Genomic DNA, 23,679 nt, shown 5'->3' on the forward strand with positions numbered 1-23,679 from the left:
ATGGCTTCAAGACTCACGTGGCTGGTCATTGTGGCCGCGCTGTTGCTTGTGATTCTTCCCTCACCTGCGGCCGCCTTTGGAGCGGGAAACATTGCGTCCATTTCGAAAATCGAAGGACAGAACTGGCGCCATGGAGACATTGAAGATATGCTGAAAAAAGTGGCTTTCATCAAGCACCACAAATGGACCAGCCTCATGATCTCTCGCGCCTACTTTGGCAACTGGCTGCGAGACTACTCTCAGGCAGTGGATGTCGGCACTCTCAAGGGCGTTCAGGCCGGCACTTTGCGCATCCTAGTCTGGATCCTGGGCTTCATGTCTTTTGGATATGCTACGGCAGAATTCGAGGTCACCGAGGAAAGACTCGGTGTCTATCGCCCTGAAGAACACATTGACAACCCCAAGGACTATGCCGATAATGTCGACGCGCGCCAGTACGACTCGCGGCTGCGCGGACCGGTCAGTCCCGAAGAACTAGCTATTGATCCTCGAACTGGCATGAAAAACTACATTGCCAATGAGAGCGGAGGATGGGCTACGAGCTCCGGATACGTTAAGCACAGCTTTGCGCGCAGCATTCATTTTGGAAGAGTCTATACCAACGGCCCACGCGGCGTCAAGGGAAAAGAGGCAGATCTGTGTGAAGCTTTACGGTGCCTCGGTCAAGGCCTGCACACGCTGGAAGATTTTGGCGCGCATACAAACTATACCGAGCTAGCGCTTCGTGAGCTAGGCTTTACGAATGTCTTCCCCCATGTTGGAGCAGCAACAGAGATCCAGATCGGCCATAAGAGGATCTTCCCACTTGTCACGGGCACCTTTGGCGGTGTTGACTTTCTCCACTCTGTCCTCGGCGAGGCCAACGACCACTTTGCCCAGACCGAGGTAAACGAAATGGACATTGCCCTGAACGAAGCACAGCAGAAATCACACGGGTCGTCGTCAGGCGCAGGCGCACGTAGCTTTGGCAACAACCCAGGCCAGGAGGCCTCCTTCTTCACCTCCCTCCTCTCTCAGATCCCCGGCACCAGCGGGCTCTGCGCCGAAGCAGCACGCCTACAAGCCGACTCCGACGCGCAAGAGCAATCCAACCGCGCTGGCGCTGGCGGCGAATACTACGGGGGCATGTCGCGAGCAGCAGATCCCAATGCCGTGCAAACATCCTTCCCCGCCCCTCCTGGCTCCACGGGGGGTCCTCCCGGACCCGGCATACCGGGGATGAGTCCGAACTTTGACCCGCTGAAGACGGCCGCGCAAATCTACCCGATCCTCGAGTTCCGCGACAAGGTCGTCAAGAAGATATCCGGCATCATTGAGAAGATCCCCGGTCTCGAAGCGCTGATTGAGAAAATCACCGAGACTTTGACCTTGTTTGTCCTCTCCCTCCTCGCGCCGTACATTCGGCCCATTATCGAAGCCGTCTCGAAACAGCTCAAGACGGGCTCCTCGGCCGTCATCGACTCCAGCGGCAAGCACCAGTACGAAGTCTGGACGGACCCGCACTGCTCGGACCCCACCCACTCGATGCTGTCCAAGGACCATTTCGCAAACATCCTCAACGAGCCCGCCGGTCAGGTCGCCTCTGCTATCCTCCAGTACGTCGCGCCCCGCGTCATTTACGCGTGGGAACACCCCGACGTGCCCGTGGATCAGGTCCTCGACGATGTCATTCGCGTCTTTCACCATCCCGCCCTCCGCGATCAGCATCTGGAGATCCACAAGACCATGTTCGATGTCGTGCAGCGCTGGGCCCACGCCCAGCCCCATCGCGGCCAGCGCCTCAATGACATTCTCAGCTCCGAGAGCGTTCGCGAGGGCCACAATCTCACTGCTGTAGGCGCTGGTCAGGGTCAGGGCCATGGCCATGGCCACGGCGGTCATAGTCACGGAGTTGGACCTGGATCTGGACCTGGCTCTGAAAGTACCAAACCTTCGGCTTTTTCTTCTCTCTTCTCATCTTTCACCGGTGGCGGCAGCGGCAGCGGTAGCGGTGGCGGTGGCGGTGATTGGCGCCAATCCATTCCTGGCGGCCAATTGTTCCGGGACGATCCAACTTCTGGTCCTTCTGATCCATCTGGCCTTTCTGTTCCTCCTACTTTTTCTAATCCTTCTGGTCTTGGATCTGGTCCTGGCCCTGGTCCCGAGTCCGTCTCCGCTTCTGCATCATCGGGCCACGCCAGTCCGTACCCCGGCTATGCTGCTCCCACGCCGCCTCCTTATTTCCCTCAGTCTCAGTCTCAGTCTCCTTATCCCCCTCAGTCCCAGTCTCCTTATCCCCCCGGATCTTGTCCTCCTCAGCCTTATGATTCTCATCCTCCCGGATCTTACCCGCCTCAATCCTACGATCCTCAGTCTTATCCACCCGGATCTTATCCTCCAGGCGAGGCTTACCCACCGCAACAAGCGGCGTACGGCGATCGTCCGTATGATCCATATGGTGCTGCACCTCCCGGCGCTCCTCCCGTCCCTGCACCATCATCATCATCAGGGGGGTACGACCAGCCTGCGTACGGATCATACGACAGCCAGCCTCCAGCGTACCCGTATCAACAGGCCCCGCCACCACCAGGAAGGCCAGGAGGACCAGGAGGGCCAGGGGGGCCAGGGCAAGCGCACTGGGGCGGTCAGAGTTACGGGTACGGTGGCAGCGGCGGCGGTGGCGGTGGATATTAGTTATATGATATCATTTCCTTCTTTTATTTGTCGTCTGTTTCCTTTTGATATATCATCATCGTGATTAGTATCTATCAATTCTTGTCATTGCAATCATCAGTTAGCATTTTTGCTTTCATCATGACCATCAATACCTATCATAAGTTATAGCCATTGAAGTTGTCATTCATCATCATTGTGCATTGCAGTGACTAGTATCAATGTCGTTGTTAGACTGTTGACGACGATAGATATCCCAACTATGAAAGATAGACGATCAAATAGGTTTAAAGTCTGAAATATAAATCATCATTTGTCCTCTGATTTTTATAAAGTAAAGAAGAAGATAAGATATTTAAAACAAAAGAACGAAAAAGTGAAGATAGTATAATGTTAGCAAGAAGTAAAAAAGGGAAACAAGAAAAATAGTATATATGCATTTGCAACTCCACGCCCGAGAGACAAGAGACAACACCGACACATCCAGTCCAGTTCAGTCCAGTCCAGTGTAGTCCAGAAAAAGCCCAACCGTAACCGCAACCGCCAAGTCAAGGAGTTTCGCGTCACCCAAAATAACCAAAATCAAGCAACAGCAACAACGCCGCGCCGACACGACCTAATGTCTCTCGAAGCGGAAATAAAAAGCACAACAATTTCCGAGCAACCCGAGCAAAACCCCCCCCCCCTACTGAACAAGGGACAAAGGAGATCTTTTCCCGAGAAGATGATGATGAGATGACAATAAATGACAATCTTCTTGTTTGAGATGATGAAACCAACACCGCAGCCTCCCAACCAGAGAAGCAGAATGACAGAAGAACACTGTGCTAAAACTGTGCGATGCGATACAACACGCACACATGCGAGGCAGATATAAAAACAAACATATATCAAAGATGAATAATGAATCCCGGCTTTATATGCGACGTCATGATGCTTCCAACCAAGAAAAGAAAAACCCCCCAAAAGCGAAATATTGTCGTTATGGTATATAAAGTTCCGTTTTTAGTTTCCCTCCCGAATCAAAAGGTATCGAACAAGTTTCTCCATGCATCTCGCCTGCGCAAGTTGCAAATGTTATAAACTCCCCAGAATTGGACACCGATGCCAAAAAAAGGTTTTTGCCGAATGAATATATAGTGATTTCGTTTATCGCAGCGCCGTCGCTTAAAGAAGTAACCGATGAAGAAAAGGTCGTTTCTTTGTACAGGAAAATCGTCTTGAATAATTTTGGTGAACAAAGGAAGATTAAATTAATCCACGGTATTCAGGTATATTTATCGTGAGAAAAATGAACACAAAAGAGAATGTCGACGCGGTGATCGGAAAATCGTTTTAAAATGTTGGTCGGTTCGATTCGGAGATGCTAGACGCAGCGATGCAGGCAGAGAAGAACTGTTCCGACTTCCCAGTTGTGGTGGGGAATCGGAGAATTCGTCTACCAGCGGCGTCCAAGGCCGTGCTGCTGCATTCTCGCCGGCGAAACCGACAAAGGTGGGCTGGCTACACGCATGCCAGTGGTGGGGTTGACGATTGGGATCGCGTTGCGCGTGCGCACAGCAGCGGGTTGATGAAGTTTCATCTGAGCCGCCGTCGGTTGGTAGGCGGTAGGGATAAAGGGAGAGGAAGCGGTCGACAAAGAGATGGTCGGAGTCACTTGCTGCGTCGGCTGGATCTGGTGCTGCAATGGCGAAGAGTCGGGCGAGCCGCTCGAGAGCGACGAGCGATCAGAGGATGCCGAATGAATTGATTGCAACTGGAATCCCTCAAACATTAGCTGCGTTGCTCCTCTTTTTCTTCTCGCTGCAGCACTTCTAGTCTGACGGGCAGACTTACGTCGTCTTCGGTCAACAAACCGGGACAAAACTCAAGGTCGTCATCGAGGTCGAACGAACGGCCAGCCTCGAAGCGAGCTCGGAAAGCAGTCACCGAAGGAGTCTCCGCAATCTCCTTCACATTGCGCACAGCTCGGAACTGCTTATGAGAGTTTTGCGAGGCTGGCAGACGGGGAGCTCGTCGCGAACGACCGCCGTGGTGGCTATGAGCGTGCGATGGGTTGCCCACAAGGTGGTTCTGCGCTCCAAAGTAAAAGGCCGACATGTCTTCTGCTAACAAACGATGATCAAGGCAAGTGCAGACTTAACGACGACCAGTTTTGCCGTCGGAAAATAGTCAGAATGAGCAATGGAGATGCGAAACGTGCGAGTCGCCCTGCGGGTCAGACAAACACAACAGAGCTGAAATTGGCCGGTGCGTCTGGAATGTGACGAGATGTTTGAGCGAGCAACGTCGAAGCGAAGCACCGCACAAAATCGAGATCAATTCAAAGTAAACACAGGTAGTGCTTGTCGAATGATGCCGAGAGAGTGAATGATGTTTCGGCGTCTTATGTGAAGGAATCGGAGATTTCTATCAAGTTGAGTCGAAAGCTGATTGGGATCGAGGATGCGTAGGCGGGGGGGGGGAGGTGTGGGATTGTGTGTGGAAGGTGGGAGTTGGAAAGGCGAAAGAAGGGTCGAGGGCGGGATAGTATAGACAGTCCGATGTTAATTAAGGATAGAATCTACCCTAGCTCTCGGCAGCAGACAGTATGAAATGATGTTAGGCGTCCGATTGTTTGGTGTTAGGCGAATCAAGTGGAACGAGCAAAGGAATGGAGAACGAGAAGACAGAAATGGGTGGCCACCTTATGGGGACACTTCGATTGCCCCAAAATTGCTGCCGACAATGCCTCGATAGTTTCCATTCCTGGAAAAGTGCTTATCCGGAACCAGTAAGGTTTTAGTTCTTAGCGCTAGGGCAGGGGCTCAGAGGTCCAAAAGCTTCGTCATTGGTCGATCAGCTCATTGGATGATGCCCCTGCTATCATCATGATTGGCGCAGGTCTAGCCCAATTATTACGGTGGCAAGAGGGAGGCGGGCATAGCCCATGTGATTGATTTCCCCCCAGCTCCCCCGGGAAGGTTTGGGGGTTTCGAGAAAGGTCCGTGTGTCCACCACAAACAACACTCCTCGTCCCTCATCCTCCCTCCTCCCCCCTCCTTTTCAAAACACCTCAACCCCCCTTCGCACGGGACCCCTTATTGGTCTCCCGTCGTTTTTCCTTCCCGGCCGGGAGGCCCTGTGAACATGCTACAATATGGCTTTCACCCACTCTACCAGCAAGCCATTGTCGTAGTTCCGCTTGGCAACTTCAAAAGTTAGATAAGCAGATCATCCAGGAAGAACTGGGCAGTTAAGCTAGTTAATCCGCGAGGCCATCCGTTGTCCTCCGTCGTACCTTGCTTAGTGCGGACAACAACCAGGTCCATTAGATCGTCAACTCCAATTTGGGAAATGCCAGCTAGCTCCGGAAATTGTCAGGTTGGTAAGAAGACTATCGGTGAGCGATAAATTATTTGCCCGGTAATGAAGAATCCAATTTTGCTTCCTGTATCATTATTCTCTGCCTGCCCCTCGTGCTCCTCGAGATGAGTGTAAGGGGGGACCCGTCATTGTAGTTGTTACTGTTTGAGCTCTTTCATCTCTGAAAGTGTGCGGTTGATTGCTGGCGGAGGCGCCATCCATGCTGATCCTCTCGATTAGACTTTCACCGGGCCAGAATTGAGGACCTAAAACCTCCCCAATTTGAAGACCAGCGTTGACGTGGGTTCCCGCAAAATCCCGTGCGAGGACAGGTATAGCATTCGATGACGGTAGTAGAGGGCCCAAGAATTCTTAGCATTTAGGTACTGTATTTTACTGTACTCAAAGATTCGCCCCATAGATCATGTTGGTAATGTTTCATCTGTGGACACTGGTCTGACCTAGATGTACGCCCGCAGGCAGAGCTAGGCGGTTGCGACGGCTGGAGTGTGATGGCGGTTGGAGTCCCTTTGAGGCTGGGCTCAAGCGCAGTCACTACCGCATGCATGATGCATTCATGCTCTGGACTTGTAACAAGCTAAAGCAGTTCAAGATCACTCTTGATGTCGGGGCGTTGTTTGTTGTTCTCCTGAACAGCTTGTCCCAGTAGATTTCGTGCAGGCTGCTCCTCTCTGACTCCTGGCTGATAGTCAGTGACGCTTGTGCACTTGTCTCGGACACTGCTGAGCCGGCGGGCCAGACTCGGTCCTCCCCAAGCACCCCAAGTCTCCTAGGTATATTCCGTAGTGCCGAAGCTCAAGTCCGCGCCGACCCCGCCAGCTGCTAGGTTGCTGTCCGTTGTTCGGGTAAACTTCTTAACTTTCCTGTTCCTAAGGCTGGTGCGATGAACACAAGACAGGCAACGGAGAAGAACCCGGATGCTCGGCGTATCGCCCCTGCGGCATTATTATTGTTAGCGTACCTGTACGGAGATGGAAGCTCGTTCATTAATAGTACCTCCACGGTCTAGCATGGGGGACCCGCCTTCCCAATCTTGTAGCATGCTGATGCATAGTTACCTAGAGTGCCAAATGTGAACGAGGTCAATGGCGAGCACTAAGGAAATAATGGTATCGTGTATGCGGTGAATGGCATACCTGTTCTTCTTTGCTGGATTTGATTGCCCGAAAGATACCGTACAAACTTTTGGAAGCCTACCAAATTCGCATCTACCGGATCCTCATAGGAATATCGGTCGGGCCTGCTAAAAACCCAGTCAGAGAAGAAGAACAATGATGAAAAAGGGGGGCAAGTAGAGTAAGGTATGGGAAAGACCGGCTATATTAACTACAATTATTCTGCGATGCATACCTTATGTATAAGTTAGTCACGATGATTGCGTCTCGGATTTAGCTTGCATGGTTCGATTGATTAACATTGCATGCTGACCGAGGAGCGTTGTTACTGATCTGGTAATTTTATTTTGTTTAGTATTTTACAGTTACATGCAGATTATACGAATATTCTATACGTGGGAAGACTCCTGCTAAATGCGCTTCTGTGCTCACTACCTCATGGAAATAAATTCCATGATGACAGAGCCGGATTAGCCGGATTCTGTGACTCCAAGCGCGACCTGATGTAAACCAAGGCTTCTATAAGACAAACCAAAACGCCGAGCGTAGGCCAACAATTGCCGATGCTGTCAATAATCCAAAAAAAAAAAAAAAAAAAACGCTATGCGATCCATTCTGACGCCTATCCATGCCTTCATTTTAACGCTTGCATCAGGTGATAAAAATATCCAGAATCATTTTATGTTAAACAATCGTTTCATCCTACTTGTCCAGCCCTCTTGCTTTCACAAACCGTGTGATTTGTTCTTTGCAGACCTTGTCATTATACTGCTCCCATACCTCGTATAGAGAAATAATCTCTTGAGTACAGTCAATGACAGCCTCCATGTCAACGTCGCTTTCGGCCAGCCAGTTGACAAGGTATTGTACCTTGTTTTGTGGGGCAGCTCCCGAAGAGCCAATCTGCTGCGTATTCGTGGCTGGAAATTGTTGTGCGTATCTGTTTGGCGTACCAGTCATGGCCTGAGCTATGCTTGTTGGTGCCGCTGCAGAGCCATTGCTACCATGCAAGCTAGCCTGAGCTGGTTTTAGCACCACAGCAAGGAATATTGCTGCTACAGCGATGACATGAGGAGGATAAAGCAGAGGCAGATCTGTAAGGTAGTGGTCATTGATTACGGACCAAGCCAGGTTAATCTCGTCCTGGGTCATAGAAAAGCTGCTGTGCAATGTTAGTAAAGTACGGTATGGTTGGTGAATTATCAGCTGAGAGCGCATTTCCGAGATGAGAAAGAACTCGCATTCTCCCAACTTTGAAGTATCTGAGGAGATGAAATCTAACAAAGTCCGTCAGCCATTGGAACTTGTACCATGTAGATACAATGCGGGAACACGAGAATTGAGAGGGTATGCTGGATTACGGCCAACTTACCAGGCCATATGTTCCGCGCCTCTGCTACGACAAGTCGTATATGCTGCGGACATTCCTCCATCTTGCAGGCTAAATAGAGTGCCGTTACTAGGACTAGGTACGGATTTGTCCGTCTGATTTCTACTTTCGTGTAGAACCTCCGAATATAGACCTGAGCAGTGGCAAGTGCTTGCTGACGGATTGTCAGGCGCTTGCCCAACTTTCCAATTTCTCGCACAATTTTAGCCGGAGTTTACTGGGATTTAGAGGTCTTAGTACATACGATGGTAGAAATAAATACTCAACAGCCTTCGATCTGGAAGTGGATATTGTTGCACCAGCGCTCGATCCTCCTGCTCCAATTTTCTCCTTATTTCAGCTAAACCCGGTTTTGAAAACTGCCAATGGAGGTGCTGCGTAGAAGTCCAAAAGTTCCCAGCCATTTCTTTCAAAGTTTTGTTGTGACAAAAGGCTCAGCTACCAGAAGGCTAGAATGATTGCTCATGGCATGAACCGCTCGTTAACGCAACAGTTCACTATGGATATATCATCGTAGAAATCTAGGCATAGCGTAGGCGACATATATATTATGCTGAGGGAAAGGGGCGTCGTAAAGTATATAATTAGCAGTGTGTCCAATCACCAGACTCCCTTATCGCGGTGTCAGTGACATGGCTGGAGTCTGATATTGCTTCATTTGGAAATTGTGGCTCTGATGACATATGGCGGTGCACGACCCCACAGCCGAAGCGTTCAATACAAGCTCGCTTAGTGACGCCCGGCTTCAGCTTTATCGACTTTATTGATTTGATCGGTACAATCTGAGGTCAAACATCACCGATCACAGACAATTGTGTTGCTGAACTCACTCGATCCTGTTGTTGAATCAGCATTCTTTCGTCTTGTTGGTTTCTTAACCTTCTCCAGTCGTCTCCACATGGGCAGACCCGGAATGCCCGGAAATCAAGTAGCCCTCAAACCCTGAAACATGGCCAGCGACAAGGAGACCTCGCTGGACGCGAGGGTCGAAGGGCTATGGCGGATCTTAGATACTCGCAAGGAAGGCCAGTTAGACCTGAACGGCCTTAGAAAAGGGTTGAGGAAGATGGATCATCGTAGGTGAACTCCCCCGAAGCTGTGAATGTTGGCTAACATCTCTCTTACAGCACTGAAGAACGCCGACCATCTTCTGCGTGAAGTTTTGGAAGCAGTGGACACTAATGGTGACGGCAAAATTGAATATGATGGTATTCTCCAGTCAATTGCTATGCTTGGAGATTTGGCTAAGTCTCTGCACAGAATTTCGTACTTTTGTTGAAACTACGGAAAACCAACTTCGTGGTCTTTTCAACAGCATTGACCGCGACAGAGACGGAAAACTAGACAAGGAAGAACTATCTACCGCCTTTACAAAAGCCGGTCTCACCGTATCGAAAGCCAAGCTCGATCAATTCTTTGCTGAAGTTGACACCAATCATGACGGTGTGATCAGTTTTGATGAATGGCGGTAAGTGAAACATCAATGAGCAAGACAGGTTCACTTTGATTGATATTTTTTGGCTTAGAAATTTCCTCCTGTTCATCCCTGTCAATTCGCCGGGCCTTAAGGCTGTCCTTACATACTACTCGTCCACCGTACTTATGAATCCTGAAGGCGATGTGGCTGTCAGCGATGAGACAATAGAGGGGCTAGGTAAAAGATTCCCCACCACTTTTTTTGACGCCCTGAAAAGCATCGCTTCGCCCCGAAGTCAACCCGTTCAAGTTAAAGAACCTTTCGCGCCATTATTTCAGCCGCCGCAGCATGAGATTATTGAGGACGTAGCCCCAGTGGCGGTGCCTCAACCATGGGATCCAGATGCTGAGCATCTGCCCACTCTACCGGCACCTCTGATTGATTGGATCCTGCTGGATTTGTGCGAACCAATACTGACAAGTATCTTGCCTAACCCAGGCTACTTCCTAGCCGGTGGCATCGCGGGTGCAATTTCTCGTTCGGTGACGGCACCTTTAGACCGTCTAAAGGTGTACCTTATCGCGCAAACCGGCGCCAAAAGTGAAGCGGTCAAGGCAGTTAAGGAGGGTGCCACGGCCGAAGCGGCGAAAAAGGCGGCACGCCCGTTGATAGGAGCGATGAAAGAGCTGTGGAAAGCCGGTGGGATGCGGTCTCTATTTGCTGGTCAGCTCCGTTTATGGACAATGTGAAAGCCATATATTGACAAGGCGACAGGTAACGGTCTCAATGTCTTGAAGATTATGCCTGAATCGGCGATTAAATTCGGCTCATATGAGGTAATACTCCTCTCGAGTTGAGTTTCCGTTCTTTTCCTGACCATCTAGGGTGCGAAACGAGCTCTGGCGAGACTTGAAGGTCATAGCGATCCGCAGCAGATTCGTCCCGTGTCAAAGTTTGTAGCTGGCGGCTTAGGTGGCATGGTCTCTCAGTACGTGGTCTTGGAGTAGAGTTCTGCGATTGTAATCGTCACTGACTATTCCAAGGTTGTTCGTATATCCCATTGATACTTTGAAATTGTAAGTATTCCTTCATTTTAGCCTCTTGCCTTATCTAATCGAAGTTAGCCGCATGCAATGCGAAACAGTCGAAGGCGGTCTTCATGGTAATCGGCTATTGATTGCGACTGCAAAGCAGATGTGGTCGGCAGGCGGCCTGCACACTTTCTATCGCGGTCTTCCAATGGGTTTATTCGGCATGTTCCCTTATGCTGCGATCGACTTGGGCACTTTCGAATATTTAAAGCGTTTGATAATCTCTCACAACGCTCGTGTCCGTGGCTGCCATGAGGATGACGTTCATCCAAGCAGCGTTGTCACTGCAGGAATCGGTGCATTCAGCGGAGCCTTGGGTGCATCCACTGTTTATCCACTTAACCTTCTCCGCACCCGTTTGCAGACACAGGGCACGACCATCCACCCCCCAAGATACACTGGAATTATGGACGTCACAAGAAGAACTATCAGCAATGAAGGATTCCGGGGTCTTTTCAAGGGCATTACCCCTAATCTCCTCAAGGTGGCTCCAGCAGTCTCAATCGTAAGTCGTTCAACCTCGAAGTTCTCCAATGACTGTATAGTGAAGGCTGACACCTATCAGACTTATGTCGTCTACGAGAATTCCAAGAAGTTACTGGGCCTCAAATAAAGCCTACTTACTCTTCACGATACCCCGCTTTGTTCTCTGTAAATATGGAGAGAAATTGCATGCTGTTCTCTTTTGCACAGTCAATTGCACTCTCAGCTTGACCCGAGGTTTCCAAGAGCAGTCAGCCATGGTCATTTAGCATTTTCACCATCTTATGACACCTTTGTCGTTCATAGCGCATATCTCATTCATTTTACTCGCGGATCCACTGGGCTTGGAGTTGCGTGGTTTCATTGGCTTTTTAATGGTGAAGGGTGTCACTACGGAGTTTAATTCTTTTCATTCAGCGGGCATGTTTCATTCATCTACCCTGAATAGTAGCATCATACTTGCTTGTCACCTATTGTGATGCTGTAGAAATAAGAAAAGCTCTTCTACAAAGCGTTGCCTGCATGACTTCCCTCGTGCCCTTTAAGTGTGTGAGCCGTAGCTCATCCTCCATCCCCGGATTCAAATCCCACTTTTGTACGGCAGACTATAAAGACAAAGCGTTGCAATGTACGGTAGCCGAGAGAAGACAAACGAGATGCCGATTGATTGCCAGATGCGTAACGTTCCAGGGTCTATTAATGGGCCTCCTAAGGCCCGACCGACCTCCGGCACAGCTGCATCCGCTGGTGCACCCGAGCCCCCTCAGTTGCAGGTCGACGCCTTTGCTTCTTCCACCAGTGCCATTGATCTCCAATATATGACTCGAATTTTGTTTTGTTAAATACCTTACATTCTTTTGTTAAAAAGAAAAAGAAAAAGAAGAGCTACAGGCTTTCGTTACACTATCTCTCAACCAGAAAGATCAACACACGTCTTACATCATCCTTCGTCTGGATCTCTAACTACTTTCTTGAAGCTATTGGTCCCCCGGGAGCTTTTCCCCAGACCCGACGTTCCAATCATGGCCAATCCGTCGCAGCTGTTCCTGCTTGCTGATCATATCAAACTCTCATTACTCGAACGACAGCGAGCCATATCGTTAAATCTCGAGCCAAACACACAAGATGGGCAAATATCCCGATCATTAGATTCTTTCCGAGAAGGTCTCGAAGCAGTAGAAGCTAAACGCATCGAGCTTGTCGACCACGACGATCCGTACGTTTAATCAACCACCACCCTTTTTCCCCCAATGTGATCGCATTCTTCCCCTTTACCACGTCCTCCAATCCCTTCCTAGCTATATCGCTTCATCATCATTATCTTTCTTGTTGAGAACGGAAATATAAAAAAAAGGGCACTTGGCGATGTAATCATTACCACATACTAACACCACAAAAACAGAACTGCCGAATCATGGCAAGACCAAGAAACACGACTCCGCGAACAATACGAGGACTTGATGTCCCAATTCCACGGCGTCGCGCCTGCACGCAAATCGTCCATTTCCGAACCCAACGATCCGGCTCTGGCCGAGGACTTTTCCCACGCAAAACAGAGGCCCAAGCGCCCCGCCGGCGCCCGGGTCCCTTCATCCTCCTTCAAGCGCTCGACATCTGGCAGTGGTGGCAACTTGGCCAAGTCTGTCCGCTTCACAGACTCTCCTGCAGCTGGTGGTGATGATGATGATGATGCTGCAGACGAAGCCAATCGCGCCGCGCTGTTTCCTTATCGCGATGACCCAGATGCCCCGCCCGACCAGAGCCACCTTGACAATCAGCAGATTCACGCCTACCATACCCGCGTGCTGCGTGACCAGGACGATCAGCTGGACCGCCTGGGAGAAAGTATCGGTCGCCAGAGGGAGCTCAGTATCCAGATTGGCGACGAGCTGGATAGTCATGTGGCGCTCCTGGATGAGGTCGAGGATCAAGTTGATCGGCATCAGGGCCGGCTTGATACGGCGAAGAATCGGCTTGGCTATGTTGCACGCAAGGCAAAGGATCATGTGCAAATGACGATTATATTAATTCTCATCATCATTTTGATTTTGCTCATTATAATATTAAAGTAAACGTGGGGTGGGGTACTTGGGCACGCGTCGCGCATCGGCTGAAGGGATCATCTTTGCTATATGGGGTCAATGGGTATTTTGGATGGATGAGCTTTTTCTCTTTTTATTTTCGAATCACTCTTATATATATACACTTTCTTTGAGAGCTTAAAGCCTCTCTATCAAGGCAGGCGTTTGGCTTCTTTAATTTTAATACCAATCAAGCATGTCCGGGGTTTCTGACCAGTATCAACCCCTCTTGCGTTTCGCATATCATTTGACGTCCACTTAATCTGTTGATCTAAAGAAATGGATTTTCAGAGGCGGGTTTGAAGAAATGGATTTGATTGAGATGCAGGTATAAATATCCCGTAGAAAGTGAACTTGAAATATATGACAGATAATACACATAAGCATCATTCGTATAAAAACCTTATCCTAGCACGCGGTGCTCGCCTTCCCCCGCTTTCCAGCTTTCCCCAAAGCAGGTATCCGCTGCTGCTTGAAAAAAATTATAGTTTGGTATAATACTTGTCATATCGTGCTGCTACAAGCCTTTTTCTTTACTGCGACTTTCCGGCGTCGGCCTTGTGGGCAATCTTCTCAGTCTCCTTTTGCAGCTTCTTGAGAGCTTCGCTGGTAGCGTCGATCTCGCCGCGGTCAGCCTTGACCTGTAATTTGTCATGTCAGTATCTGTTCCGCATTTTTTTGTATGCCTGCCCTGCTCTTCTATAAAGATCGGGGGTAGCGTTATTTGGAGGGGAGTATCAGAAATTGAGGAACAGAAGAGACGTACAGCTGACTCGCTTTCGCTGGCCAAATCGTCATGCCAGTAGCCCTTGCCCTCTTCTTGCTTCTTCAAGCCCTCTTGCTTGCTCTTCTCAACTTGCTCGCCCCGGCCCTCTTGATCTGTATTGTAGAGTAGATACATGTCAGCCAATGCATCCGCGTAACGTCAGTTTGGTTTCAACCGCTTCAAACCGATCACTCCACGACACCGAGATGTAAACTTTGCTCTCGGAAACAAAAAAGGCGAGATCATGCAGTTGTGGAGTGCATGGAGTCTCGCGCATCGTGTTCAATGACAAACAGCTTCCGTTTCCTTCCTTTTCATCATCATAATGTATGACAAAACGATGACGACAGTTGGCATATTCGTCCCGTAACAAAGGCAACTGCAAAGGACGAAAAGAAAGTGGTAAGACTTACTGGTATGGCTCTCCTTGAGGGCTCGCACATTGGCAGTCTGCGAGAACGGCCGAGCGACCGAAACGGCAGTGGGAAGGCGGAGAGCCTGGGTCTGAGCGATACGTCGAAGCATGAGCGGGGCCATTGTGAACGGTTGTTATGCAGGGACACAATTGAGCTGATGGGAGGTAATTGGGATGGAATTGGTCACGGAAGCAAAAAGACTGTGGCTTTTTGCAAAGAATACGTTTTGATTATGTCGTGAAGGAATGCGTGACGAGAAGAATAGAGAGAAGAGGAAGAAAGAGGGAAGAATGGATGTAGGTTAGGTTATTATTGAAGAAGTTGAGTTAGTAGCTAGCTTGGTAGTGGTAGGTTAGGTAGGTAGTAGGTTATGACGGCACTGCAGGGAGCACCGGTCACGTCTTCCTTCTGATATAATTTACTACGTCTTGTATGGGATTGGTTGGCTGGGACTGAGGACCTAACGTGTGGGAACTGGGGGAACGAGGAAGTCTATTAGCCGGGTGGGGGGGATTACGGAGTGCAGCAACTTTTCCCTCCAGTAATATACTTTAGTTCTCCGAGGGGATTCTGTCACTTCTGTTTTTCCATTATTCCCTTTTCTTAGAACCGAGGTAATCCTTGTGGTTTTGGAGACAAGCTGTTGTATGTTGGATTCTGTGCTTCCACTCTTGCCTTACCCATAGCAAGCTCCCTTGGCTTGTGACTGATAGCTCTTATTGCGCATTCGTTATAATCCCAAGTTTCCTTACGCTTTGAAGACGATATTTACAGTGATGATGATTATTTAAGATTCAATGTTGTCATACTAGATAATGTAGAAGAGACATATCCTGAGATTTTTCATATGAAGCTCCTCGTTGGGAGCTCCTCTAGTCCTGATAACTCCTACCCTCTCCATTCATCATCCTCCTAAATAAACGCTCCTCTATCTGTAGCCATACTGATGATCATTACTCTACCGTTTTATGAATTGCGTGTTCAACACCACGACACCTACGGCCTACCTCCGGTACCTACAGGCACTGCATATATCTATGCCAGCGTCTGGTAACGTATTCGCTGATCGGATCCAGCTCCTGCGGCGGAACATATCAAAAAGTACATCTACCCATCTTAGTACCTTACATCAGTGTCTAAGTCCTCCTCATTAGACATATTGTGTGGAAAATGACCATCTGGTACCTCTCCCTGTCTCTGTTTAGGTGTCGGGTACTTTGCACATCTATGAGCAATGGGAAGCTTTCGAGTGACGTCATAATGTTGACGCCTCTTGGCGTCCAAATTTGGTGGCGTTCCTTGTTTGGTCGACAAGTCCCATCATTAGTCATGCCAACGCGCCTAAACTCCGCTGCCGCCAACACATTGAGCCTTGGTGAGCTTTGGAGGCAATTCGGAACAAAAGATATGGCTTTGATGGTCATGTCAAAATAATGTTGTTTAGAGGATTGAGATGATTGAATTACCCCTATGGATCATATTATTAAATGAAGAGTTTTTTTTTTATAAAACTAATTTTGTGATATTCTGTCGAGGAATTAAATTGCTTCCTTTTTTTTTTCCATGTATTTTCATTCCCACCAATCGATTTTGCAACTGAATCCGTTAATTGTCATCTTCTACGAAAAATGATAGTATAGATTAGATGGATTAAACAATCAATCCACTAAAACACTTTCGATTGCAATTTACGAAGAATTATGAGCGATCAATCACCATTACCCTCGTGTTGTTCCATTCCACTCGATTTCCATTCTGCCATTGAGAGCCATCTGTCTCTGAAACACATCGACATCTGAACAGAAGCGGTCTAAAAAAGATAAATTATGATATTGATACAATAATACACAACGGCGCTGGAAGCAGGGCGGACAAGTCTTGAAACAGAACACAGTCATTGTATTTTCTTCCATGTCAGGCTGCAAACCAACAACTCTTCGCCAAGAACAAGCATCGACAACCAGCAGCATAACGATGATAAAATGGATTTAGGTTTTTTCTCATTAAGGACATTTCTTGTATCCAGGCCTCAAATCCTCCCATGCCTGATAACCCTTGGCTTCAAGGTCGAATGCAACGACTCTTCTCACAGATGGTCTTGACAGGGCAGCACGCTAGCCGCAATTCGATGAAATGATTTTGGCATAAAAATCTTCTTAGCCTGCTGAGTATGTACAGACTGAAGAATGAAGAAAATAGAAAAAGACAGAAACGTCTAAAGGAAGTAGTCAGGAGTCCGTCGGGAAACCATAGGCTCGCCGGCTCTAGGGCAAGGATCGAATTGCAGGCTAGTAACACGTTAGAAAGACGGAACACACGGACACATCCCGAGGAGACCAAGGGAAGGGGGGGGGGAAAAAAAAACTTACAATGTGTATTTGAGATGCTCGTCGATCTCCATGATAGCTGCTTGATTGCCACACCGGTAACAATAATTGGGGGCTGTCATGCCAGTTAGCCTATAAAAAGCCAGTTTGAAACGGTCAAGAGGGTTAACCCACCAGAAAATATCGTGACAACATTTCGGTCCTGAGACCAATTATATCCTTCCATGACCAGCTGATGGGCTCTTGCGACCAGCGTTAAGCCATTGTTGTGATTGAAAGCCTCCGAAATGTCCTGCCCAAATGTGTATCCAGCACCTCTTGGAGAAATTCCCCATCCACACCTGTCATCTGGGTCCGACCATAACAGGTCGCACATGGGCCCTTCGTGAGGCACCTCCTGTATGCGATCCAAGGATCGAATGTTATCGAGGGTATCAATACTCGGAGACAAACCTCCATGAAGACAGAAAATTTGATTATCGATGAGAGCAGTGAGGGGCAGGTAGTCGAAGAGGTCGGTAAAGAATTTCCAGACGTTTGCGTTTCCATATTTTCGCAGGCACTCGTCGTAGAATCCATATACCTGTGTAATTTGACGGGACTCGTGGTTTCCGCGGAGGATGGTGATACGCTGAGGATAGCGGATCTTCAACGCTACCAGGAGAGTCACGGTCTCGACCGAGTAATATCCACGATCAACGTAGTCGCCTTTGAAGAGTATCTCAGCAAAATATCCTGCACCTTGAGGAAAGGAAAGTCACTCATACCCATGAAAAGATAGTTTGTGTCAGGGTTGGGACCGCCGATCTTAAATAGCTCCATCAGGTCATGGAATTGACCATGTATATCTCCGCAAACTGTGACGGGACATTTCTGCTCATTTGTTAGTCGATTTAAAAGCGATGGAACATTGTCAGACTTTACTCACCACTGGCTGCACATTGGATTCTTCCTGCAACACTTCTCGAGCCTGAAATCGACAGCAATTAGCATCCCACCCGCCACGTATGGTCCGGACGAAGCCCATTCTGGCTTCAGCAGCATGGCACCTACTTTATCACACAATCTCTGCACATCAGTCTCACTCAGCTGTTTGCAATCCATCAAGTTCTCGATCCAGCCGTCAACAGTACCGACCGACGCCGGCTCTTGCGTCACAGGGGACAGCTGATGAGGTTCAGGGAGCTTCCCCACATCTTCCATATTGGTGTCCATCTTCTATCCGCTGATGGAAATTCGAAAATCTAGAATAGATCAAGACGAGTCTAAGTCTTTGTCGCCGTGTAGTAGGGATGACGACAACGCGGTGAAGTCTGCTCAAAGACCGATAGGTTGGATCAGTCCCGGAGATGCTCCAGACAGGGCGGAGACGTGCAGAACTCGCAAAAACGGAAGGGCGGACTACCTGCAAGAAGCGCGTGGGGTATCTGAGGCAGCAATGACACCAGAACTTCAGTGGATCTGGATGGTAGCGGGGGAATGATGCGGTCCTCTTTCTTTGGGTGCGGGACCAAGTACTGGATTCAGGTATCGATGTTGGGGCTCCTCGAAGCAAGCATCGGTCGGGTCGTGCGGCGGCGCAACTTGTGGCTCAAGCGAGGGAAACCACTTGGGTAGGGAACAAACAAGCCTCGCCTCACCGCGTTCCTGAGGAGCACGCGAGCACAAGGGGGAAGGGGGTTTCCAAACTTAAAAGCCAAAGCAATCGCACAATTGATTTTGCGAAAAAGAAAAAAAAAAAATTGGGCAATTTCAGAAAGGTAAGAACTACAGTTTCAAAGAGAAAGTCCATTTCAGTAGATAAATGACTATAATTACCCAATATTTTCTTCGTTTCGAGGGTAGGCAACCCAATCTTATAAGACAATCTTCATGACAAGCCCAATCCAACCACGGAGCTTTCTGTACCAGCCTTTCCATCAGACAGATCATTCAGGCCATTTCCTACCAAATCTTTGAAATCTAGACCAATTTCGCTCAATATCATTGCTTGTTGCCGGGCTTGGTTCATGCATTCCGACCAAACCGAACTTTGAGGATCAACACCGCTAAGCTGACGTCTTAGGATGGCGTTCAATCCATCAAGATGCTCTTTTGCCCACTTAACACAGGCAGACATCATCAAAGGAGGAAAACAGCTTTGATAGATGGAGACGGTATTTTTAATGATGGTGAAGTAAACAAATGAAATCTGGTATATGTACGAGTGGAGATCTCCCTCGAAAATGCATTGTCTGTACTCAAGTCAATAAATGATTTGCTGTAGTAAGGTTTTGATTACATACCTTATTCGCTTGCGGATGACAGAACTCCTGGCATCCAGATAGGCTTCCCTTGCTCGATCTTCGAACCCAAGCCGCACAAGCCAGTCTACGTGCTTTTTGGTGACAGTCGCACACGAGTGCGTATCAACCAACTGTCGGATAACAAGCGTGGAAAGTTTGGAGGCTCTTTCATCGATTTTGAATGCGATGAGATCTTGAGCCATGGAATTTCCTTTTAGACCTTTGGTCAGTCCTCTCAACTTTTCCACCCTTGCAACTGCCTCGTCGAGCCTTTGAAGTGCAATGTCAACGTCAAGTTCATCAATTTGACCCTCAACCCAACGAAGGTTTTGCTGCTTCCCATCTACATCCACTAGCACATTCAGGCTACCTTTTGACGAGCTGGTGGATAAGCTCTCAACCATATCGGCATGCTTAAGAAGGCCCGGCTCGTGAGCGGTGAAATAATTGAAGGATTCTCTCCCTCTACCACTATCCTTGTTTTCTGCGCGCAAAGTCCGGCGTAAGTTTTCAGCAGTTTTTCGAAACGCAGAAATAAGAGCCATCTTCTCATCACTCTCATTTTTACCGTATCTGAATGTAAAAGACTCTTGACCGACACGGACGGAGATGGCATTAGTCACAGTCTCCCAATCTCGCCGCGGCCCTTGGGAAGCTGGGAGATCCGCCGGAGATGATAGATCTAGCATGTCAATATCTTGCAGTTGCCAGCATCTCTCTGCAACCAGCTCAGATTGGATTTGCTGCTTTTTCGGTCCAGAGGTTTCTGATCGTGAGGAACGAGACTCAAAATGCCTCTTCCTCCTTGAAGCCACGAGCAAGTGGTCATTGAGCAAACAAAATGAAACCTCGCGCCTTGGTTTCCATGTTGCAGCATCAAGTTCAATCCAATTATTTGACTCGCGCACAATGTGACGACCGGGAGCAGCAGGCAAGAACTTTTGCGAACCCCTGACTGTTTTCCAGAGTGTTTGGAGCTGAGTACTCCACAAGGCCTCAAGGTTAGCGACAGAGCTCCTATTGGCAAGCTTGCGTGATGCCACCATATCACTCGATGACTGCGATGCATCTGTCGCTGCAGTAGTTTGGCCCATTGCGCCCGTAAGTTCAGACATCAGGTTACGCAGGGTTCGCATCTCGTCTTTGAGTTTCTCGGCTTCTTTACTGATCTTGATGAACTGAGTTCGGTTCTGGAAAACATTTTGCTGTAGATCGGCCGAGGTTCTGTTCTTGGCCTTTCTAAGATTGTTCTCATATTCACGGATATCTTGTTCCGAAGCTTCAGAAAGTAGAGCCGCGACATCTGACCGAAAGTAAGCTCAAATCCTTGAAAACAATGTGGAGCAACAAAGCATAGGCATACACTTCTCAGGATGCAAATTCGGGTCCCTCAAAGCATTCAAATCAACAACAATCTTCTGTCCACCAGTGGAAGCTCCGATTTTGGTCTGGGAAGACGAAGCTGCATATTGGGTTGGTATCGAGGGAACCACGGGCTTCGCAGCATCGAAGTCGGGAGGCAGCTGAGAAAAGCGCGTGGAATATCTACGCTTCACTAAGTCGGCAGTTCTTCCTCCAGGCTGCGGTCGTTCGCGAGGCACATCCAAAAGTGTCCTGCTGGCTGGGTTCGGGGGTGCAAGCGTGGCCTGGTTATTCGGAATAGGTGACGAGATCTGCCGCGGAGCACTGATCTTGGGTCTCATAGAGCGCTTTTTGCGCAATGAGATTCCTCTCTTCTCGAGTCTCTCTTCCATAATGCTGGATAATTGGAAGTAGTCCAGTCCAAGGAGACAGTTATGAATCTCATAAATCGAATTGGTGATAAGGCAACGCGGTTGTCGAGCTGTAGGGATAGACTGTACCTTCGTTCCTGGTTGGTAGGAGCGACCCGAAGCTCTCTATAGGTGCCGTTGGTGCCAGGCTGGAGCGAACGTGTATGGCGGTCGCGGAAGCTAAAGCCGACCGTAGTTCATGCCTCAGCCACATCTCGCCCAAGTTCGGACTCGCAAAATATTTCCGAACCTCTTCAAACACCATCCTCACAAACAGTTCGTTTGGATCACAGGCGCATCTCCTTCACCCGGTATTTTTGTGTATTTCATCAAATACGAAAAAGTCTTTCTTCCAATCGAGTTATTTTAGTTTTGGACCAAAATGAGAACCTCCACCATTGTCGCTGCCTCGGTTGGAACCGCCGTCACCGGTTTCTTGGGTATGTGATGATATTCAAAATTGAAACGCCTACCTACGTCATTCCAATCATCTTGAAAGCTAACATGCCACGGTATATCAGCCTATGCATTTTACTTTGATCACAAGCGCCGCACGGACCCCGAATTCCGCAAAGCTTTGAAGCGCGAATCCAAGAAGCAAGCCAAGGCCCAGAAGGAGGAAGCCGAGGCGCACACGGCACGAGAGAAGGAAACCATCAAATCTGTCATGAAGGAGGCCAATGAAGAGGGCTACCCGGCCAATGTCGAGGAGAAGGAGGCTTTCTTCATGAACGAGGTCGCAACTGGAGAAGCCCGCTGCCAGGATGGTAGGTGGTGAAATCAAGGGTGATGACAGTAATTAAACTGACAATTGCAGGCTCGGATCCCATTGAGGCTGCATTGTGCTTCTACAAGGCCCTGAAGGTCTATCCCCAGCCCAAGGATCTCATCAACATCTACGACAAGACGGTGCCCAAGGTACGTTAGGAGTCGAACTGCTGTCGCGTGTGATTTTTGAATTGCAGGACCGCTAATTCTTGCCGCAGCACATTCTTGGCATTCTCGCGGAGATGATTGCAGCAGACCCGGAATTTAAAGGAGAATCTTTCTTCGCTGGCTCCGACAGCGGCGCTGGTGTCGAGTAAGATGTGACGTACGGCTCATTCAATTGTCCGATTCGATCGTGGCACTGACAGACGCTTACCGCGCGACACTTTCACCTTGCAACTCTATCATATCTTCTCACGACAGCATCATCTCCACTATTGTATAGTTTTGTACATAACCAGACGATTTTGCATCATGGTGTCTTACCTATCTTGGTGCAAGGACACGCGGGTTTCTTTGGCCGATTCGACCGAGCTTGCGGAATCGTGTTTTACTAGGGGTCTTTTTCTTTTCCTTTCTTTCTTTCTTCCGTGTATTCTTGCTTAGTCAACGAGCGACTCATGCGTCTTTATCGGCAATCTTGTCTCAAGAGATTTAAATAGATATGGCGTGTGACAGGTCCTCTTGAATTTGATATGTTTTGTCCAGATTCACATTCACCTAGCAGCTCGACCAATATTCGGGACCCGGACCGTGACTGATATAAATATCTTGAGCCTGCAATGGAAAAGTTGCTCTGATTTTACTATTCGTCTACCGATATATGAATGCAGTACTCTGTATAGATTAGAGATCAGTTCTCCTTGCATTTCCAAGAGGTTGGTCATGTGATTAGAGTACCCTTTTAGTCTGATGCCTAGAGGGAGTAATGGGAACACTAATTGAACGCCAAAGCGGGCCTGGTTCAGTATACTACGATGAAGGCTATTGGGATGGGGTAGCTGAATCTCCGAGACGCTCCTTCTACTGATGATCTGCGGAGTGCTCATTTACAGTGCAATCCCTCGCGGGGACACATACCGACTCTGTGACGTAGATGCTAGAAGATTGGGCCTGTGAACCCAATCCACTCACCATGGACAGCGGCTTTACAGTAGGAAGAAGCGTGGAGGTTATAGAAATATATGAAACGACTGAACGACTCAAGCGCGTTAGGGGTAGTGTTTCGTCCCTGTCAAGTAACCTTGATATATTCAGGTTGGTATTGCATGCCTTGAGGGGTTTCCATTCAACGAAACATTGAACAGAGATTGATCGAATTCAGTTTCACTCCTCAAGCATATTCAATTCTGGTACGAGATAACATTTCAAATATGATAATTCACGACGTAGACGATGATGGAAATTGATGATGAGGTCATTCAGGCGAAGAGATTCTAAGCGAAAAAAAGGTAAAAAGGTGGAATTACAGTTCTGTCATGCCAAGACGAACCCACCCGTCACAATGTTTTGGCGTCAAACTTACCCACATTTTATTTCATGCCGAAGAAGACATGCAGCACTTGCGAGGGAGGAACGAGGGGAAGGAAGAATGAACAAGGGAAGGGGCAACGGGGGGCTTAAGGGATGAGGAAATTATGGATCTGATGGCTTCGGTTAAATGTCATAACTATCGTTTAGCGGCCGAGGGGAAACCCTGGCCATTCGACTAACGTAACTCCGTATGGAGGCAAAAAGGAGACAAAAAAGA

At 48.6% G+C, this 23,679-nt stretch overlaps 9 protein-coding genes across 9 annotated transcripts; 4 read left to right on the plus strand and 5 right to left on the minus strand.

Annotated features, from left to right (window-relative positions):
• L228DRAFT_215048 (Het-C-domain-containing protein) lies at window positions 1-2,673 on the plus strand (the record flags this gene model as incomplete). Its single annotated transcript, XM_018330060.1, has 2 exons — window positions 1-1,890; window positions 2,146-2,673. The coding sequence occupies 2 exons, from the start codon at window positions 1-3 to the stop codon at window positions 2,671-2,673; spliced, it is 2,418 nt and encodes an 805-aa protein (XP_018184916.1).
• A 1,417-nt stretch (window positions 2,674-4,090) lies between these two features.
• L228DRAFT_241602 (hypothetical protein) lies at window positions 4,091-4,752 on the minus strand (the record flags this gene model as incomplete). The annotated part of the gene is made up of 2 exons (XM_018331339.1): window positions 4,091-4,408; window positions 4,489-4,752. 2 exons carry the CDS (start codon window positions 4,750-4,752, stop codon window positions 4,091-4,093), a joined length of 582 nt encoding a protein of 193 aa, XP_018184917.1.
• Window positions 4,753-6,032: 1,280 nt separating this feature from the next.
• On the minus strand, window positions 6,033-6,902 carry L228DRAFT_250953 (hypothetical protein). Its single transcript, XM_018333443.1, has one exon. It carries the CDS (start codon window positions 6,563-6,565, stop codon window positions 6,377-6,379), a length of 189 nt encoding a protein of 62 aa, XP_018184918.1. The 5' UTR covers window positions 6,566-6,902; the 3' UTR covers window positions 6,033-6,376.
• Window positions 6,903-7,712: 810 nt separating this feature from the next.
• Window positions 7,713-9,176, minus strand: L228DRAFT_263701 (cyclin domain-containing protein). The gene is made up of 3 exons (XM_018334515.1): window positions 8,768-9,176; window positions 8,506-8,715; window positions 7,713-8,410 (listed from the first exon to the last, which is right to left on the minus strand). The coding sequence occupies exons 1-3, from the start codon at window positions 8,925-8,927 to the stop codon at window positions 7,836-7,838; spliced, it is 945 nt and encodes a 314-aa protein (XP_018184919.1). The 5' UTR covers window positions 8,928-9,176; the 3' UTR covers window positions 7,713-7,835.
• Window positions 9,177-9,319: 143 nt separating this feature from the next.
• On the plus strand, window positions 9,320-11,985 carry L228DRAFT_250955 (mitochondrial carrier). Its single transcript, XM_018333444.1, has 10 exons — window positions 9,320-9,599; window positions 9,651-9,731; window positions 9,784-9,991; window positions 10,050-10,177; window positions 10,439-10,663; window positions 10,715-10,776; window positions 10,825-10,928; window positions 10,984-11,016; window positions 11,065-11,536; window positions 11,597-11,985. Exons 1-10 carry the CDS (start codon window positions 9,473-9,475, stop codon window positions 11,642-11,644), a joined length of 1,488 nt encoding a protein of 495 aa, XP_018184920.1. The 5' UTR covers window positions 9,320-9,472; the 3' UTR covers window positions 11,645-11,985.
• Window positions 11,986-12,271: 286 nt separating this feature from the next.
• On the plus strand, window positions 12,272-13,907 carry L228DRAFT_250957 (hypothetical protein). Its single transcript, XM_018333445.1, has 2 exons — window positions 12,272-12,730; window positions 12,917-13,907. Exons 1-2 carry the CDS (start codon window positions 12,537-12,539, stop codon window positions 13,584-13,586), a joined length of 864 nt encoding a protein of 287 aa, XP_018184921.1. The 5' UTR covers window positions 12,272-12,536; the 3' UTR covers window positions 13,587-13,907.
• Window positions 13,888-15,232, minus strand: L228DRAFT_250958 (hypothetical protein). Its single transcript, XM_018333446.1, has 3 exons — window positions 14,775-15,232; window positions 14,362-14,474; window positions 13,888-14,236 (listed from the first exon to the last, which is right to left on the minus strand). The coding sequence occupies exons 1-3, from the start codon at window positions 14,896-14,898 to the stop codon at window positions 14,129-14,131; spliced, it is 345 nt and encodes a 114-aa protein (XP_018184922.1). The 5' UTR covers window positions 14,899-15,232; the 3' UTR covers window positions 13,888-14,128.
• Window positions 15,233-16,992: 1,760 nt separating this feature from the next.
• On the minus strand, window positions 16,993-21,143 carry L228DRAFT_254371 (Metallo-dependent phosphatase; the record flags this gene model as incomplete). Its single annotated transcript, XM_018333826.1, has 9 exons — window positions 16,993-17,065; window positions 17,147-17,219; window positions 17,279-17,812; window positions 17,872-17,977; window positions 18,033-18,074; window positions 18,158-18,319; window positions 19,053-19,338; window positions 19,390-20,692; window positions 20,753-21,143. 9 exons carry the CDS (start codon window positions 21,141-21,143, stop codon window positions 16,993-16,995), a joined length of 2,970 nt encoding a protein of 989 aa, XP_018184923.1.
• Window positions 21,144-21,413: 270 nt separating this feature from the next.
• Window positions 21,414-22,746, plus strand: L228DRAFT_250961 (mitochondrial import receptor subunit tom-20). Its single transcript, XM_018333447.1, has 4 exons — window positions 21,414-21,601; window positions 21,683-21,928; window positions 21,979-22,079; window positions 22,148-22,746. Exons 1-4 carry the CDS (start codon window positions 21,544-21,546, stop codon window positions 22,244-22,246), a joined length of 504 nt encoding a protein of 167 aa, XP_018184924.1. The 5' UTR covers window positions 21,414-21,543; the 3' UTR covers window positions 22,247-22,746.
• The last annotated feature ends 933 nt before the right edge of the window (window positions 22,747-23,679 follow it).

This window comes from Xylona heveae, assembly GCF_001619985.1.
Source record: "Xylona heveae TC161 unplaced genomic scaffold L228scaffold_13, whole genome shotgun sequence".
Lineage (NCBI taxonomy): Eukaryota > Fungi > Ascomycota > Xylonomycetes > Xylonales > Xylonaceae > Xylona > Xylona heveae.

Coding starts and splice junctions, on each gene's coding strand:
- L228DRAFT_250953 (XM_018333443.1), bottom strand. CDS start 6,565: ATGCATGCGGTAGTGACTGCGCTTGAGCCCAGCCTCAAAGGGACTCCA.
- L228DRAFT_263701 (XM_018334515.1), bottom strand. CDS start 8,927: ATGGCTGGGAACTTTTGGACTTCTACGCAGCACCTCCATTGGCAGTTT. Junction 8,716..8,767: donor GAGTATTTATTTCTACCATC/GTATGTACTAAG, acceptor AAATTGTGCGAG/AAATTGGAAAGTTGGGCAAG. Junction 8,411..8,505: donor GGCGCGGAACATATGGCCTG/GTAAGTTGGCCG, acceptor GGACTTTGTTAG/ATTTCATCTCCTCAGATACT.
- L228DRAFT_250955 (XM_018333444.1), top strand. CDS start 9,473: ATGGCCAGCGACAAGGAGACCTCGCTGGACGCGAGGGTCGAAGGGCTA. Junction 10,664..10,714: donor GATGCGGTCTCTATTTGCTG/GTCAGCTCCGTT, acceptor ACAAGGCGACAG/GTAACGGTCTCAATGTCTTG. Junction 10,777..10,824: donor TTAAATTCGGCTCATATGAG/GTAATACTCCTC, acceptor CTGACCATCTAG/GGTGCGAAACGAGCTCTGGC.
- L228DRAFT_250957 (XM_018333445.1), top strand. CDS start 12,537: ATGGCCAATCCGTCGCAGCTGTTCCTGCTTGCTGATCATATCAAACTC. Junction 12,731..12,916: donor CTTGTCGACCACGACGATCC/GTACGTTTAATC, acceptor CCACAAAAACAG/AACTGCCGAATCATGGCAAG.
- L228DRAFT_250958 (XM_018333446.1), bottom strand. CDS start 14,898: ATGGCCCCGCTCATGCTTCGACGTATCGCTCAGACCCAGGCTCTCCGC. Junction 14,475..14,774: donor CCTCAAGGAGAGCCATACCA/GTAAGTCTTACC, acceptor TCTACAATACAG/ATCAAGAGGGCCGGGGCGAG. Junction 14,237..14,361: donor CCAGCGAAAGCGAGTCAGCT/GTACGTCTCTTC, acceptor GACAAATTACAG/GTCAAGGCTGACCGCGGCGA.
- L228DRAFT_250961 (XM_018333447.1), top strand. CDS start 21,544: ATGAGAACCTCCACCATTGTCGCTGCCTCGGTTGGAACCGCCGTCACC. Junction 21,929..21,978: donor AGAAGCCCGCTGCCAGGATG/GTAGGTGGTGAA, acceptor TGACAATTGCAG/GCTCGGATCCCATTGAGGCT. Junction 22,080..22,147: donor ACGACAAGACGGTGCCCAAG/GTACGTTAGGAG, acceptor TTCTTGCCGCAG/CACATTCTTGGCATTCTCGC.